Here is a 15758-nt window from a genome sequence, read left to right as displayed (position 1 = left end):
TAGATTAGGCAGGTATTACTGTTTCCAAAAAATATAAAAAAATATTCTTTAACTTTTCATAATAGTTTCAAATAATGATACAAATGTTGCCAAAACGTCAAAAATATGCGTGTCAGACGTAACAAATAATTCGCAAAATAACTTTTGTGGGAATTTTTGTGGTCTAAAAAAGAGTTTAAAATACGCGAAAATTTGCATGAATGATAAACGTCATATATAATTTATTATGTCATTGCTATTTTTTGTGTTGATGGAATGGTCAGAGCTGATTTTTTCAAAAATAAATAATCCTCGCCATGGTCAGGTTTCGGAAAATGTTTTGTATTCTTTTCAATTCACTGTAATCTTTGATTGGATTCTAATTGCCAACTGATTAAATAAGTTAATTCAATTACAGGTATTTGATGTCTATAAGGTGTGAAAACTTAAATGACATGATTATTGGCTTGATTGGTGATAACAACAGGTGGCAAAATTAGATAGTAATCTAATTAAATAATAAATATTTTAAATATCAGGTCCTTTAGTGTGCTGGTGAACTTACTCAAGTCAACATGTTGGGCTCAAAGTTTTTATTATAAAGTATATATTTTTGTATAATATATTTACTAATCTCACAGATTCCTTAATTTCATCAAGCATGGAGAGATATTTCACATATGACGATCAGCTCAATATATTTAAAGCATCAATATCATCAAATGTGAATTCCGTCCGGTCAACTTTTTTTGAAGAAAAACATTCTTATTTACTATAAAAATTATATTTTCATATCAAGTATTTATTGATATCGTAGATTTCTTAGTTTCGTGTAAAAATATTGTAAAACAAATAAGATATTAACACTTTTTTTTTTATAAGTTCAATATAATTAACGGAGTGTCTATTCGTCCGGCTAGCCGGACAAATAGTCAAAAATGTCTATTCGTCCGGCAATCAAATATGCGCGTGCGCGAAGGTTTGATATCAGCAGCAGTATCATGCGGCGATTAAGTCCCCGGATGAAGTATCGGATTGCAAACGCGCGTACGCGATGGATGTTTTAAGAAATGGAGACCGATTTTATGATTTTGAAGATGTTTTGAAGAAAATAAGGGAATACGAAATTGCTACCAATACTAATTTTTATCGGAGAGACTCAAGAACTATAGCAGCTGCACGAAAAAGAGGTATAAAACGGAATATTAAGCCAGAATTGCTGTTTTACTCTATTACCTTTGCATGTATACAAGGAGGCAAAACGCATAAAAATTGTTCCTCGGGAAAAAGACCAAATCAAAGGTAATTAAAGTGTTTTTTTTTAAGAATTGTTAATGGTTTTAAATTCCTACTTTTTATTAAAACCAAGATCTAACGCTATCGGATTTAAAAAAAAACTTTTCTTGGTAAATGAGACCCACCAATTTTTATTTTTATATTTTCATCTTATTTTACCCCCCCCCCTTTCTCCCCCCCCCCCCAAAAAAAACAAGCCTGAATATAGTTCGAAATTTGTCTTAAATAAGCATACATATAATACCCCAAAAATAAATTTACGGAACAGGACGTGTTTGCATCCGTAGTTGATCAAAGATTTTAAGAAACTAACGATATCCGCCAGCAAAATAATGTTGTTTACATATTCTGAGAGATGGAAAAGCATATTTAGTCTAAGGACGGGACCCAGGAAACGATCCCTTTATGGAGCTTTCATAATGGTTTTGCATACTTTTATGTTACTAAGCATGTTTTATACCAAACGAAAAGAAGGAAAGGGGGATGGGGTGCTCAAACTTTCCCGCTGGAACGTTTGGTATTGCACATTTTAATATGAGAATTAAGTCTATGGAACTTTATAAATGTATGAACTTCTTCATTTCGTGTACATCTGTATGTAAAAAATACATTCAGATACAGAATTACAAATATGAAATATGAATGAGGGGGGGGGGGGTAGGACCTTTATCAGGACTCCGGGATCGGCTTGGCATTTCGAGATTGACCCTTTCATGATCCTGGAATTCTTTATTTCGGATTTCGGGATGTCAGGATTTACTTTATTTAATTTCGGAACCTTTGGATTTAGTGCTTTTAAGCCCGGGATTTCGGGATCAGGACCCCTCCTATCCCCCCTCATGAATGTGCATGGTTCTGTGCAAAAAATTATTCACAGTGTCGCGGGGCTTCTCATCTGCATTGGCAGATCCAGGGGGGTTGGAACCCCCCTTTTTTTACGATCAATGCATTTGAATGGGATAATATAGTTGGAGGACCCCCCCCTTTTTACTCTGGGTTTGGACCCCCTTTTAAAATGGCTGGATCCGACTATGATCTGCATGCATTGTTTAATTTCAAATGAATATTTTCCATGATCATTTCTAATCCTTTGCTGCTTATCATTTCAGGACATTTAGGCAGCATTGCTCATCCAGCATCAGTTTCCTGTTGTCAAGTGATGGACACTACCTAGAATTGAAGTCTATTAACAATGGCCATAATCATGACACTTCTGAGGTAAACATGTAAATGTTACAATTGTTTACAGTCTAATGTTAATCCACTTTCTTTTGATGAACTAATAATGTACATGCCAATCTTAAATGACTAGGTTTATATCTAAAAAGATGTGGTATGATTGCAAATGAGATAACTCTCCACAAAAGACCAAATGATACAGAAATTAACAACTATAGGTCACTGTATGGACTTCAATGAGGAAGTTCATACTGCATAGTCAGCTATAAAAGGCCCCAAAATGACAATGTAAAACAATTCAAAGGAGTAAAATCTGACGGCCTAATTTATGTAAAAAAAAAATGAATGAAAAAAATAATATATTACACATAAACGAACAACAACAACTGCATTACAAGCTCCTGACTCGGGACAGGCACACACCTACTGAATGTTATGGGGTTAAATATGTTAGCAAGATACCAACCCTCCCCTTACCTGGGATAGGGGTGTAAGAAAACAAGAAAAGAACGAACGAAGAAAAAAAGAAATATATTTAAGTTCACTAAAGTAGTTCAACATAAGATTTTACTCATAGCATGCAATGTATGATGCAGAAATAGTTTGAAAATGTGGTGGTAAAAATACATGGTGTGGTTTTATTTATTTCAGGCTCTGTTTAAACAACTGCCAAGAGAAAGAAGACTTCCAAAGGAAATGACTAAGGAGGCAGAGTCCTTGATCTCTCTCAAAGTAAACAAGAAGCTGTTGAGAGACCATCTTGAACAGAAGACTGGGAAAAAAGTATCACTCAAAGATATTACCAATTTGCAAACAGTTATCAAAAACAGATCAAAATGTCATGATGTTGCTAGCTTGGTAAAGAAACTCCTCATTGACCATGGTAACTATTTAAAAGTGACATTAATTGAATTATCATGACCCATTTTATTTTTCAAAATCTAAATTTTAGCCTAATTTTCATAGTTAACTGATTGATAATGTCTGTTACCTTTTTGCTTATCAAGGAAGACAACATGAAACAGTACCAGTATACATGTATGATGACTCTGCCAATTTTTCAGTTTTATTTATTTCGTCAATATACAGTTTAATACCAGCATAATATCACTGTTTTATATCTAGTTATATTTTTATTTCAGGAACAATAGTTGAATTGTTTGCATCAGAGGATAATGTTTTGCAAGGTTTGTTTTACCAGGACAAGGAAATGCTGCAAAACTTTGAAAATTACCCAGAAATTCTCTTCATTGATTCTACATTTAAGGTGAATAATCTAAGAATGCCTTTATATGTCTTTCTTGTTGAAGACAGTATGGGACAGTCAGAAATTGCTGGACTTTGTTTCTTAGCAGCTGAAGAACAACAGCTTGTTGATCACATGGGGAACCTATTCAAAAAATTTAATCCATCATATCAGAAAATGAAAATGATAATGGCTGATAAAGACTTTATTGAAAGAGAGACATTCAGATCAGTTTTTCCTCATAGTTCTCTACTAATTTGTAGATTTCATGTACTGAAAATATTTCGACGTGAAATAACAGTAGAAAAGATGGGAATAACTTCTTCACAAAGAAATGCTGCACTAGAACTAATCCAGAAACTTGTTTACAGTAGAACTGAGGACGACTATCAGGAGGTGTACAAGGAAATAGAAGAGGTGTGTCCTTCAGCAGTCATTGGATACATTAAAAGCAACTGGCATGGAATTAGAAAAGAATGGGTGTCAGGTATGCAATTAGATGAAGGAACCTTTTTAAATGCTACCAATAACAGACTAGAAAGCTTTAACCAGAAGTTAAAATCTGTTGTGTGTACCAATGCAACCCTAGATGACTTTTTTGACAAGTTTCGACCTCTCATTAGAACATTAAGAAATGAAAGGGACCTTGCAGGAGCAGTTGAACTGCAAAAAGCACGTGTTTGTCAGTTTGAAGACGACTCCCCTGAGAAAAAGTACATCACCTATTTGACAGATTATGCTGCAAAATTTGTTTTGATAAATATCAAAAAGTGTCAAAAAATGCAAATTAGTACAGAAGAAGACACTGGAATTCTGTATTATGAGGATTCTTATGGAAAAATTGCATTGAATGACAAAAAATGTTCCTGTATATTTAACAGATCAATGTCACTTCCTTGTGAACATATCCTTGTTACAAGGTTATTTTTGGGCCTAGATTTGTTTGATGCATCACTTTGCAGCATGAGATGGACACTTTCTTATTATAGACAAAAAATGAGATTGCTGTCAACAGACAAAAGTGTGGAAGGACATGTTATCTGTTCTACTGTGAAAGAGAAAAATGGGCCATTGTCAGAACATCAAAAGTACAGAAAAGCATCAGTTATAACAAACCAGCTTGCATCCCTGTGTGCTGAAGTATCAATGGTAGAATATAAGAAGAGAATAGAGCAGTTAAATCAACTACTGACTAGCTGGAGATCAATAGGCAATAGTATAATATCAGGTAAATGTTCATATATATTACATGTACATTTATCTGTACTTTTATTAGAACAGCCTATATTTTTTTTATAGAATAACAATCAGAATGAGAAAAATTATTCAAAGTTTTCCCTACATGTACATTTAATACTGCATAGCTGATAACATAAATCTTTTTCAAAATTAAAAAAAAAAACAGATATTTTTAGTTGTCCTTTATAGTACTAAGTATCGCTGTGATCAATGCCATGTTCTGATGGTAGCTTTTTTCAATTTTTATTTTCATGCAATATTGGTATTTATGTTTTTAATTTAACTTTCTAAAATAATACCTACTGCTACATGTACTATTATTTTCATTTTTAGATATTTCAATCAGTGAAGATATTCTACATGTTTTAAGTGGATGTGACCAACCAGGGTTTGCAAACAGGACAGCAGATAACAGTACAGCATATAGCAGTACAGCATATAGCAGTACAGCAGATAGCAGTACACCAATTTCTGGGAATGATATGCACGAACAAGGTTTTAACTTTTTTTAAACTGTTTTGGTATATATCAATAATCATAAAGGTGTGCTTCATTGTCAGTGGTTACTACATGTTTTTTCTTTTGCTAACAAATATAATGTTTAAACATATTATTTGCAAAAGTAACAAAAGGGATTGGACACAAGTTATAACAACATTAGAGATGTCCTCTCCCAATATAATGAGATAAGTGTCTACTGCAGAACAGTTTTTATATATTTTATTCATACATCTATACTTCTATAATTTCTCATCCTGAATGTTCATAACTGCCATTGAACATTAAGCAAGCAACAATAAATATACATGGTCTAAAATAGCAACAATCAACATTCATTCTATCTTGGCATGAATCAATTTGAAAATTAACAAATCAAATATATTATGAATAAAGTGCCTAGAAAATCAACCTAACTATGTTAGAGTAGATTTGATTCATAACTAAGTTCCTCTCTGGCGCCAGGGCTGGAACCTGTAATTCTTTTCTAACTTCTACGACATTATGAAATTATGCATATATGCATGCTATTATTTTCAGATAATCATGAGGCAGATCCAATTTATAGCAGGAAAGATGGACAATATGCTGGTAAAAGTACTAACTCTACAACAGTTATACTGCAACAACAAACAGATCCAATATGTTTGCCTTCAACAAGTAGGATAAATAATGAAGGGGATTTAGATGCACCTGATGCAACCGTCATTCAAGGTATTGAATATAAAGGAAAATTAATTCAAGTTAAACATGATACTTATTTGCCTCTGAGGATTAAGACATTATTGTTAAAATGATTTTATTGGATATACTATTCCTAATGGTCATTTAAAAGATTCTTGATAGTTACTGTAATTCAAAACAAATAAAAAACAATCAAAAATAGAAATCCTATGAAATATTACTTTCATGTTGATCTTAGTCTTAATTTTTTGTTTTTTAAAATAAATGCATTCTGAATAACTCTATTGTTTTTGTATTAATAGATAATTTTGATATTTTCAGATTTTTTATTCAAAATAGCAGACAAAGCTGCAGTTATAAGAGCAGAAAGAGGTTCATCAAAGATCGATGAAGATGAGGTTCAAGTTATATGGCAAGATTTACTACCATATGCAGAATCAATTTTAAACCTGACTACTCAAGTCCATGCTAAACAATATTTCACATATGAGGGCTGGTTAACTGTTGAAAGCACCATAAGAATCTTAGAAGGTAGGAAACATAGTCTCCAGTCTAACTTTAATTTTATTTTTTAAAATTAGTGTGCAAAATTTTTCTGAGCTTTACCTAATACTTTTTTTTCTTTTACCATCCATGGATGAGTTGTTTGAAATATACCATCAAGTAGATACTACTTGTATTTGTTAGTTTGAGTTATTGATATTTGGTCTTAAGCTTCACTTTGAACTCCTTTCTGTCTTGGCTTTTACATTTATCATAGCAGTGACTTTTTATTCAGTAACAGAATGCTTCTTTGTCATAAAATGAGATTATTTTACTATTTTAGATCAGCACTTGAAGCGTATAAAAGCACAAGAATTCCCTCCTCTGATATCTTCTAAAAAAGGAGAAGGTAAGTTTGTTTTATATGTTATCTTTATTTTTAGATTTTAAACATTTCACTATTACTGTATCAGTGCATTTATATAATAAGATTTATGATACAATTTTGTTGATTTGTCTTCTGGTATTTTTTGTTGTTGGTTTCTGTCTCATTGACATTAGTTCATACATAACCTTTCATGAATATATATTATTATATACCTCACAACCAAGTATAAGGACAAACTTCCAAGCATGAATATTTTTTCATGGGGTTCTAATACTAATTAATGTAAATTATAAAACTGAAAAAATACAATGGGCATGTAGATGCAAAAATACTACAAAGTGAACAATTTGTTTGTTTGAGCTTCCATAATTTAATGACTTTTATTTTTTAGGCAAAACATCAAAGAATAATCAGACCAATTCAAATATGAAGAGAAAGAATAGTGATACCTCAAATCCTAACAGGGTGAAAAATAAACAAACAAAGAAGCCTAGAATAGATGAAATTTCCAGTCATGGCTCAAATCTTGTTGAAAAAATTGGTGACGATTTGTTGAAGTTTACAGAAGAAGAATTTGAGAAAATATTAATCAAAACACAAAATATGGAGAAAGAAATTAAAGACTTCATAATCAGAGGTGGACATAAAAAATCTTTACCAAAAATTGGAAACCCAGTTTCAGCTGTGGAAGATTATATAGATAAAACAAGAAAGTTGACTGAAAAACAACGTACAATATTTGCTACATTTCTATGCAACTCGTACAAAGAAATAAGTTTTAAAACACCTGATGTAGCTAGCTTGATACACAATATAATAACATTTGTTCTGGAATACAAGGAAACTGATATTGCAGAAGGTTTGTACTTGTGCACTTTTCATATTTTTAGAGAGTCTATTACAAGCTAATGCTTAAAAAAATGAATAAACTTATTTTTGATAAACATAGAGTTCTAATATATGTAGTTAAATAATTAATGATACCAAATACAGATTACTACAATGAACTTTTTTTAATTGAAAAATCAATGTGTGGGGAAAATTAAGCTCAGTTTTTATGTGTTTTAAATTATTTTCAACATACCTTTATCTTAAAGAAAGAGACATCATATAAATCCTGGAATTTTTTTTTAGAGAGAATACATCTTGAAGTAGATACAGAGAACGTAAGAAAAACATGTTTATCTGATGATGGTACAGAAAACTTTGAACCTATTGGTAAGTAATGTAAGAATGCAAAAATAAGTATGTGTCTTGTAAGTAATAATTTTATAAGAATTTGACACGAGCCATCAAAAATAACTGTTTAGCTTTTCCTTCTCTTACTTAACATTAATTTATTTCTCCTCTCATTATTAAATCATAGACTGTAGTTACAGTGTATTAGGTTAAGAGGTTATAAATACAGTTTTACATACATTAAGAAACTAGAAACTGTTTATGAAGATTTTAACCAAGTGGAGAAGATATGAAGTTTTTTTATGTGCTATAATATTTTATAAATATGAAACAAATCTGTCCCCATATTCAATTTACCAACCTAATTGTGAAGTGGCCTTTTGACTGAAAATAAGATGTTTGGTTGAAAAATTAATTGGTGACATTTAGATTATAGATAGTTGTCTCATTGGCATCATACCACATTCCTAATTATGTCTAAGCACTTGTAAGTCAAATTGTCACATGTTATAGTATTTGTTGCATAATATTTCAGTACTCAGTGACATAAAGTATCCACCAAAGTTATCCAGGAAAGGACGACCAAAAGGCAGTGAGAAAACTGTTATTGGTATAACAAAGAAATCAAAGAGACATCACCTTCAGCCTTTCTTCAAGAAAAGTAGTGGGATAAAAGAATTAGGTAATGTTTGCTCTAATTCAAATTATGAAAGGGTAATTTAAAAAAAAAATATTTAGACTTATTTTTTTAAATGTACTTGTATGTCTATTCAATATGAGATTAGTGTTTGGTTAAAGGTAGTTTGACAGATTATGGTTCTGGTTAAAGCTAGTCTCATAAAATAGATGTGTGCTCACATCAACAAGTGACTATACATGTAATAAATAATTTCATAATGACGTAAGCTTTAAAAGTATATTCCAAATAATGTTTTTTATCTAAAGTTTTGAAAAATGAAAATGTGAGCTGGTCACAGTTTTCTATTGAAGCATTTCATGTTGTTTATGAAAAGCAATATTTTGTTTTAGATGAAATAAAGTGTATGTCTTGAATGTATAAAGAATATTGGCTTTGATATTCTATGACATTTAAAAAAAAATATTACATGTTTTATTTTCTTTTACAGCAATATTACAGTGGATTCTGGGAGATGAAAAAGGAAAAACAGTTTTTGAGAATAAAGAAAAAGTTTTTCAAAATGAAGTACAGGACCTTGCTTTTTCAAGTGCTCTTGTTGATGACAGTGTAGACCTATTAATCGTTGAAAAGTTTTTTACAAAAGAAGCAATGATTGATGTCATGAGTGTAGTTATGAGAAACAAAGAAAACTCATTTCACAAATGTGGTTCATGCACTATGGATTTGAATTTGACCACTAATGTTGTTAAGTGCTCATCATGTCTAGGATGGAACCACTTGCCATGTGTATTTTTGAAAACTGTTCCAAAAGCTAAACATTGGTATTGTAAAAAATGTAAGCAAATCAATAAATAAAGATTCATCAAAATTATATCCAATAGCATATACATGTATCATATTGTTCCTCATTATGTCTGCCATTTTTTGCTTAAAGGGTATCAGTTTAGTTCAGACAATAGTATTTTTATTTGATAAAGTAAAGAACAATGAATACTACTAGAAAACGTCATTTGAAATTTATGGTTAGTAAAGCCTGTCTTACCAAATATTTGTGCAGACGCTTGTGATGACAATGGATCTTTGTATTTTTTCCCAATTAAGTATGTATCGCCATAATTGTATAGCTACTTTTTCAATAAAATTGATAAGTTTCTTCTTAATGATTTAAAACATTGTGCTTTCCATTTTTTTTGTATTTGTATTTTTATCACTTCTTACTATTATTTGATCTTGTATACATGTATATACTATATATGCTGCTATTTATAACATATGATTGTTTAATATGATATTTGATGTTAATTTTATTGATAGTATTTTTATTTTCTTTGAATTTAACTACTTCATATAAAATAAATTTACATGTCTTGAAATAAATTGTTATGGTTTCCCTCTGCAAGCAAAGTTTTTTTTATGGTATTATAGGAATCTTTCTGTCCATCTATATAAAAATAAGGAGATGTGGTATAATTGCCAACGAGCCAACATCCATTTGTCTGTCCATGATCTTCATATGTTCCTAGTTTGCATACTATATACACCAAAAACAAAGCTTTATATGATCAGTGACTGTATAAAGCACAATTAATAGGTCATGTGCATTGTAAATGTACACTGAGCCAATCTGGACCAAACTGTCAAAATCCTTCTTTTGGATGTATGTATTGCCTCACATGTGTAGAGTCACATTATGTGAGACAAGTTGATGCTTATCAAGTGGCAACAACTTAAGCTGTTTGTTTTAAGATGTATATTTCAGAAAGTATAAGACTTTGATACCTCATTTTATATCCTGCATACAGATGCCTTATAGCTTTTAAATTATTGTTCATTGTCCTTGACCTCATTTCAAAATTTTCAGACACCAACTTCCAGTTGGCCATTTAATAGATTTTCATATATATATATAAAATTGAGAATGGAAATGGGGAATGTGTCAAAGAGACAACAACCCGACCAAATAAAAAAAACAACAGCAGGTCACCAACAGGTCTTCAATGCAGCGATAAATTCCCGCACCCGGAGGTGTCCTTCAGCTGGCCCCTAAACAAATATATACTAGTTCAGTGACAATGAACGCCATACTAATTTCCTAATGTACACAAGAAACTAAAATTAAAATAATACAAGACTAACAAAGGCCAGAGGCTCCTGGCATATACATGTATGTTTAATACTATGTGTTAATACATGTACACTTTTCCTAGAAAATACTGATCAGAATGACTTCATATTTGTTTCCCATTTGACCTTTGTCAGATGAATTGGTAGGCATTTTAGACCTGCTTTCTTTCTGGTTTATCTAGCAAGAATATGGTTTCGGAGTGGACATAAGATAAATTATTTAAACTTGAAGGTCAAGTTAAGAGGTAATCTTAAATGCCATGGAACACTTTGTTCTGAGTTGTAGCATCCATGCGATAAATATCAAAAGCCTACAACAAGAATTTGTAACATCTCTATATACAAATCCTTACATAAACAAATCAAATATTTTGATCGTGCCGTCTTTAGTTTAAACATATTTGTCTTTGGTCAAGATAAATATGATATGTCATACATGGATACTGCTATACATTATCTTGTCATGCCAATATAATAAGTCAGTCTAAAGACAAAAACAAATTTGGCCCAGGCATTGAAGCTTTTATTAGAACAACTTTGAAAAAATTGATTAAAACTAAAGGGATGGCATTGCTACAAAGGCACCAACCATGAACATGATGAAATCTCTATGTTTATGAGGAAAAGTTTCGAATATAAAACATTAAATGGTTATGAATCGGAAGGGGTTGAACTACCAAAAAACCCATGACGTGTTAATATTCTCTACCACCTATAGTCATACAGTGTCCCATGTTGTCATGTTTCACTTACTTTCAATTCCTTTCAAACTTTATTAAAAAAAATAAGGAGATGTGGTATGATTGCCAATGAGGACAGTCCACCAAAGTTTTAAAGTAAATGTCAGCAATTATTGGCAACCGTTCAGCCTTCAACAATGAGAACAACCCAGACGGTATGGTTGGCTATATCTGACATCAAACTTGAAAAATATGAAGAAGACATGAACTAACGGCAACCACTGAACAACAGGCTCCTAACTAAGACAGACACATGAAAAAAGTGGCGAAATTAAACATGTTCAAGAGTGCTCAATGTGTATACATATCTTTATTTGCATATAACACACAAGCGGATATATTAAATTGGAGAGGTAATTGAGGTTCCGATTTCCCTAAAAGTCATAGATATTATAACAATTAAGCTGTATATTCTGAAGAAAGTTCATTTGCATTCAATGGTTTGTAGCTTTTAATTGAGACAATTAAATGCAAGTGCATGCACCCGAGATTTAAAATTAGATATATATAACGTTATTTTCTTTTCCTGCCAAATTGACACATTTTTAAATTCCGTTTATTTTGATAGAAGATGTACTGTTTAGTTCCATTGGTAACTTTAACATGCTTTTCAGAAATTTACCATGACATGTTATGAGCATGAACTAGACTTTCGAGCTCAGTCTGTATAAATATGAATATAAAAGTCCGATAGGTGATCAAATCAACCGTCTAGGTTTTTCAATGTGTTCTTTTTCATTAAACTATGTTAGACTTTATTTGAATCTTTATTTCTCCGAACTTATCAGCCTTTACTTATCTCCTTAAAAATAAGGCATAACTTCATGAATCATAATAAAAATTGTTCCTATCTTTGGCCGGACAAATAGCAAAATACCGTATAAATGCTATTTGTCCGGCTTGCCGGACGAATAGACATTTTTGCCTATTTGTCCGGCTAGCCGGACGAATAGACATTTTTGACTATTTGTCCGGCTAGCCGGACGAATAGCCACTGCCTATAATTAACGCGTACATCGGCGAATGTGAACACCGTCCGGTCAACTTTTTTGGCAGAAAAACATTTTTGTTTATCATGAAGTTTATATTTTCGTATGTTATATTTATTAATCTCATAGATTCCTGAATTTCATGGACAAATATTGTAAAACAAAAAAGATATTAACACTTGTGTTGATCATTTCAATATATTTAAAGCATATATCGGCGAACGTGAATACCGTCCGGTCAACTTTTTCAGCAGAAAAAACATTTCTTTTTACTATAAAGTTTATATTGTCGTATTTAATATTCATTATTCTCACAGATTCCTGAATTTTATGGACAAATATTGTAAAACAAAAGAGATGTTAACACATGTTGTCGAGGAATATATGTATAGCGTATAACGGCGAGTGTGAATACCGTCCGGTCAACTTTATTTACTCAAAAATATTATTTTTCACTTTTTTTATTTGATTTTCATAAAAAATATTTTAATATCTTTAAGGTCTACTAATATTAAACAAATCTACCGAAGAACAAAAAAGTTATGACTATTTATATCTCGTCCGGTCAACCGTCCTGTCACTATCCGGGCAATCTGTATCTGTATCCAATGAATTTCTGCCAATATAGGCACACCTCCGTTATATGGAGTAAAACAATAAAAGTAGTTCCACCACCGCAATAGTATAGAATATTAATCCATCAATATATTTACACTATGAGCACTATGTACACAGTTCACAGTTCAAATTACGATATTTATTTATCCTTTTATATGTAAAAGATAATCAAAGAGCAGAATGCTCTGAGGGATACGATTGCCATATAGTTTTCATTGACACATGTATAGCAGTTATGCCAACTTTTCATTAAGCAAATTCGTGAGATTTGGCCAAAAAAGAAAAGATCAAAGAGGAAAAAATTGATCCAAGGATACTGCTGCAAAAAAGCATGAACATGCGTGAGTCTCACGCATTTTTGGCAGCCCTGGCCTTGATAGTCCAAATAATTATGACGTCTTGAAAGGCTATTATATTTTTTTTGTACGCCTTACTTCGACGTCGGAAAGAAAAAATTATAATAGCCTTCCAAGAAGTCATAATTATTTGGACTATGGCCTTTAAGGCATAAAACTTTGCTCAGTGCAACAAAACTGACTCGAAAGTTTTATGACCGCAAGGCCTGGTACAGCTGGATATTATTATTTTCAAAACTAATTCAACTGCACATGCAAAGGTAATATAAATCTGAATATATAGTCACTCAACTTTAAAAAAAGCTAATCCCGGATACAAGTGTACGAGCAATGTACTTATTGTGTTTTATTTGTGTGCTATCAATTCCAAGTTTACTTTCCACAGCAGTCACTGAGAGAGAGAGAGAAGGTATTTCACTTCATAGTTCGAGATTACTCTGATGTCCGACGGCTGATTTGCCAGACAAGCTGGGACCGTGGGGGACTTTTATGCTAGTATACTTAAATTACAAACTTAAATAGTCCCAATCCCATATAATATATTATATCAAGTATTATTGCATGCCGAATTGAATTTTAAATAGGTGCCGATTTGACTAGATGCCGATTTAACCAGGTGCCGATTTGACTTTTTCTATGGGTGCCGATTTGACCAGGTGCCGATTTGACTTGTACCCAGTAATCTCGGGACTATTCACTTCGTACCTTATCACCGTTAATTCTAGGAGGAACCCCATTTCCCAGTCCCATATATTATATCAAATATTATTGGATGCCGAATTGACTTTTAAATAGGTGCCGATTTGACTAGATGCCGATTTAACCAGGTGCCGATTTGATTTTTTCTATGGGTGCCGAATTGACTTGTACCCAGTAATCTCGGACTATTCACTTCGTATCTTATCACCGTTAATTCTAGGAGGAACCCCATTTCTAACTCTTTAATTATTAATTTTCTTTGGGTCAGTGGGCATGAATCCTTCCGTACACACTCCTCTCTTTAAATTGAGATCGTTCTTAATATAATACGACGTTTATCGACATCTAACGAGTTAATTTTTTCTTGAAGGGAAATACTTCTGAAAGGGAGACAACTCGAAACGATAATATGGAAGACTCCATTTCGGCTAAAAGGGGTGTTATAGGTAAAACTTCATTGATTTTAATTTAAATTATGCATATGATTTTAAATTATGCAACAATATTAAACCCTCAATAGCAGGCAGACATAGAAAGAATCCAATGAGTTTCAAATTAATTAATAAGCGGGGAATCCAGAACAACCACTCAAAACTATACGCATGCGCATTAATACATAAACAAACCCGTGACTTGCAATTTGGAACAAGAACGTTTATTTAATTTATGAGATGATGAATGAGTCTCAATTTCTTTATGAGAGTACAGTATTAGTTTCATAACAGTAAAATATAGAAAACTCCACTTCAGTTCTTATATGACAGAAATAGAATTATCGGAATTCAAAGAACTCTCGCATTTATCAAAACTGGGGAATTCCCTCTGACGTGTTTCTAAATTTATAAAAACACTAAATATAAATACTGCTTAATTCTGATTTTCCGTGTTGTTAAAAACACGCATATAAGTCAAGAGAAAAATCAAACATGAAGATTATGAGAAGAACATTACAGGAAAGTTGTTTATGTTCAATCCTTTTGCTTGTTTTTACCTTTTAAAGCAAGACAATCATAAGAATCTGAGATGTTGCTGAATGTTTAGAATAAAACGGTTGACGTGAGGGAATGAGCCCTGAGTCAACGGTAAAAGTCTACAGATTGCTTAAAAGCAATCGTATCCCAAAAATTGTCTGTATACTATTAAAATAGGAATATAATAATTCTATTTATTAAAATTTAGCCTAGGCGATCTGCAAAAACCCTATTTGACCTTTCTAACTGACTTTAAAGTTCATCTTCCTCCTACTACTAATATCAAGTCCATTTTTGAAAGTATTTCATATCTCTTATTGTGTAAATTATATATTAATTGTCTACACAGAGGTTCAATTCTACAGCTTATATCATTTTCTGACTCAACACTGCCAGCATAGTGGAATGGATTAATAATTAGTTAAACTATAAAATCGTCCTGTCATTAGT

At 31.9% G+C, this 15758-nt stretch overlaps 1 protein-coding gene across 2 annotated transcripts; it reads left to right on the top strand.

Moving 5' to 3' along the window:
* The first annotated feature begins 874 nt into the window (after positions 1-874).
* LOC139521183 (uncharacterized) lies at positions 875-9963 on the top strand. Of its 2 annotated transcripts, none has more exons than XM_071314505.1 (12): positions 875-1281; positions 2385-2493; positions 3106-3337; positions 3597-4928; positions 5273-5434; positions 5978-6151; positions 6443-6652; positions 6948-7013; positions 7384-7851; positions 8127-8210; positions 8707-8853; positions 9299-9963. In XM_071314505.1, exons 1-12 carry the CDS (start codon positions 1034-1036, stop codon positions 9664-9666), a joined length of 3600 nt encoding a protein of 1199 aa, XP_071170606.1. In that variant the 5' UTR covers positions 875-1033; the 3' UTR covers positions 9667-9963. The 2 variants fall into 2 exon arrangements, with proteins under 2 accessions (XP_071170606.1, XP_071170615.1); XM_071314514.1 differs by lacking the exon at positions 875-1281 and adding an exon at positions 1322-1697.
* The last annotated feature ends 5795 nt before the right edge of the window (positions 9964-15758 follow it).

The sequence above is a fragment of the Mytilus edulis genome, chromosome 1, assembly GCF_963676685.1.
Source record: "Mytilus edulis chromosome 1, xbMytEdul2.2, whole genome shotgun sequence".
Classification (NCBI taxonomy): Eukaryota; Metazoa; Mollusca; class Bivalvia; order Mytilida; family Mytilidae; genus Mytilus; species Mytilus edulis.
Note: the sequence above shows the minus strand (reverse complement) of the source record. Positions and strands in the feature narration are given on the sequence as shown.

What these genes read in the sequence shown, in the direction of transcription:
- LOC139521183 (XM_071314505.1), top strand. Translation starts at nt 1,034, where the DNA reads ATGGATGTTTTAAGAAATGGAGACCGATTTTATGATTTTGAAGATGTT. An exon ending in AGGCAATAGTATAATATCAG is followed by an intron (nt 4,929 to 5,272) that starts GTAAATGTTCAT and finishes TTTCATTTTTAG; the next exon opens with ATATTTCAATCAGTGAAGAT. An exon ending in GGAAACTGATATTGCAGAAG is followed by an intron (nt 7,852 to 8,126) that starts GTTTGTACTTGT and finishes ATTTTTTTTTAG; the next exon opens with AGAGAATACATCTTGAAGTA.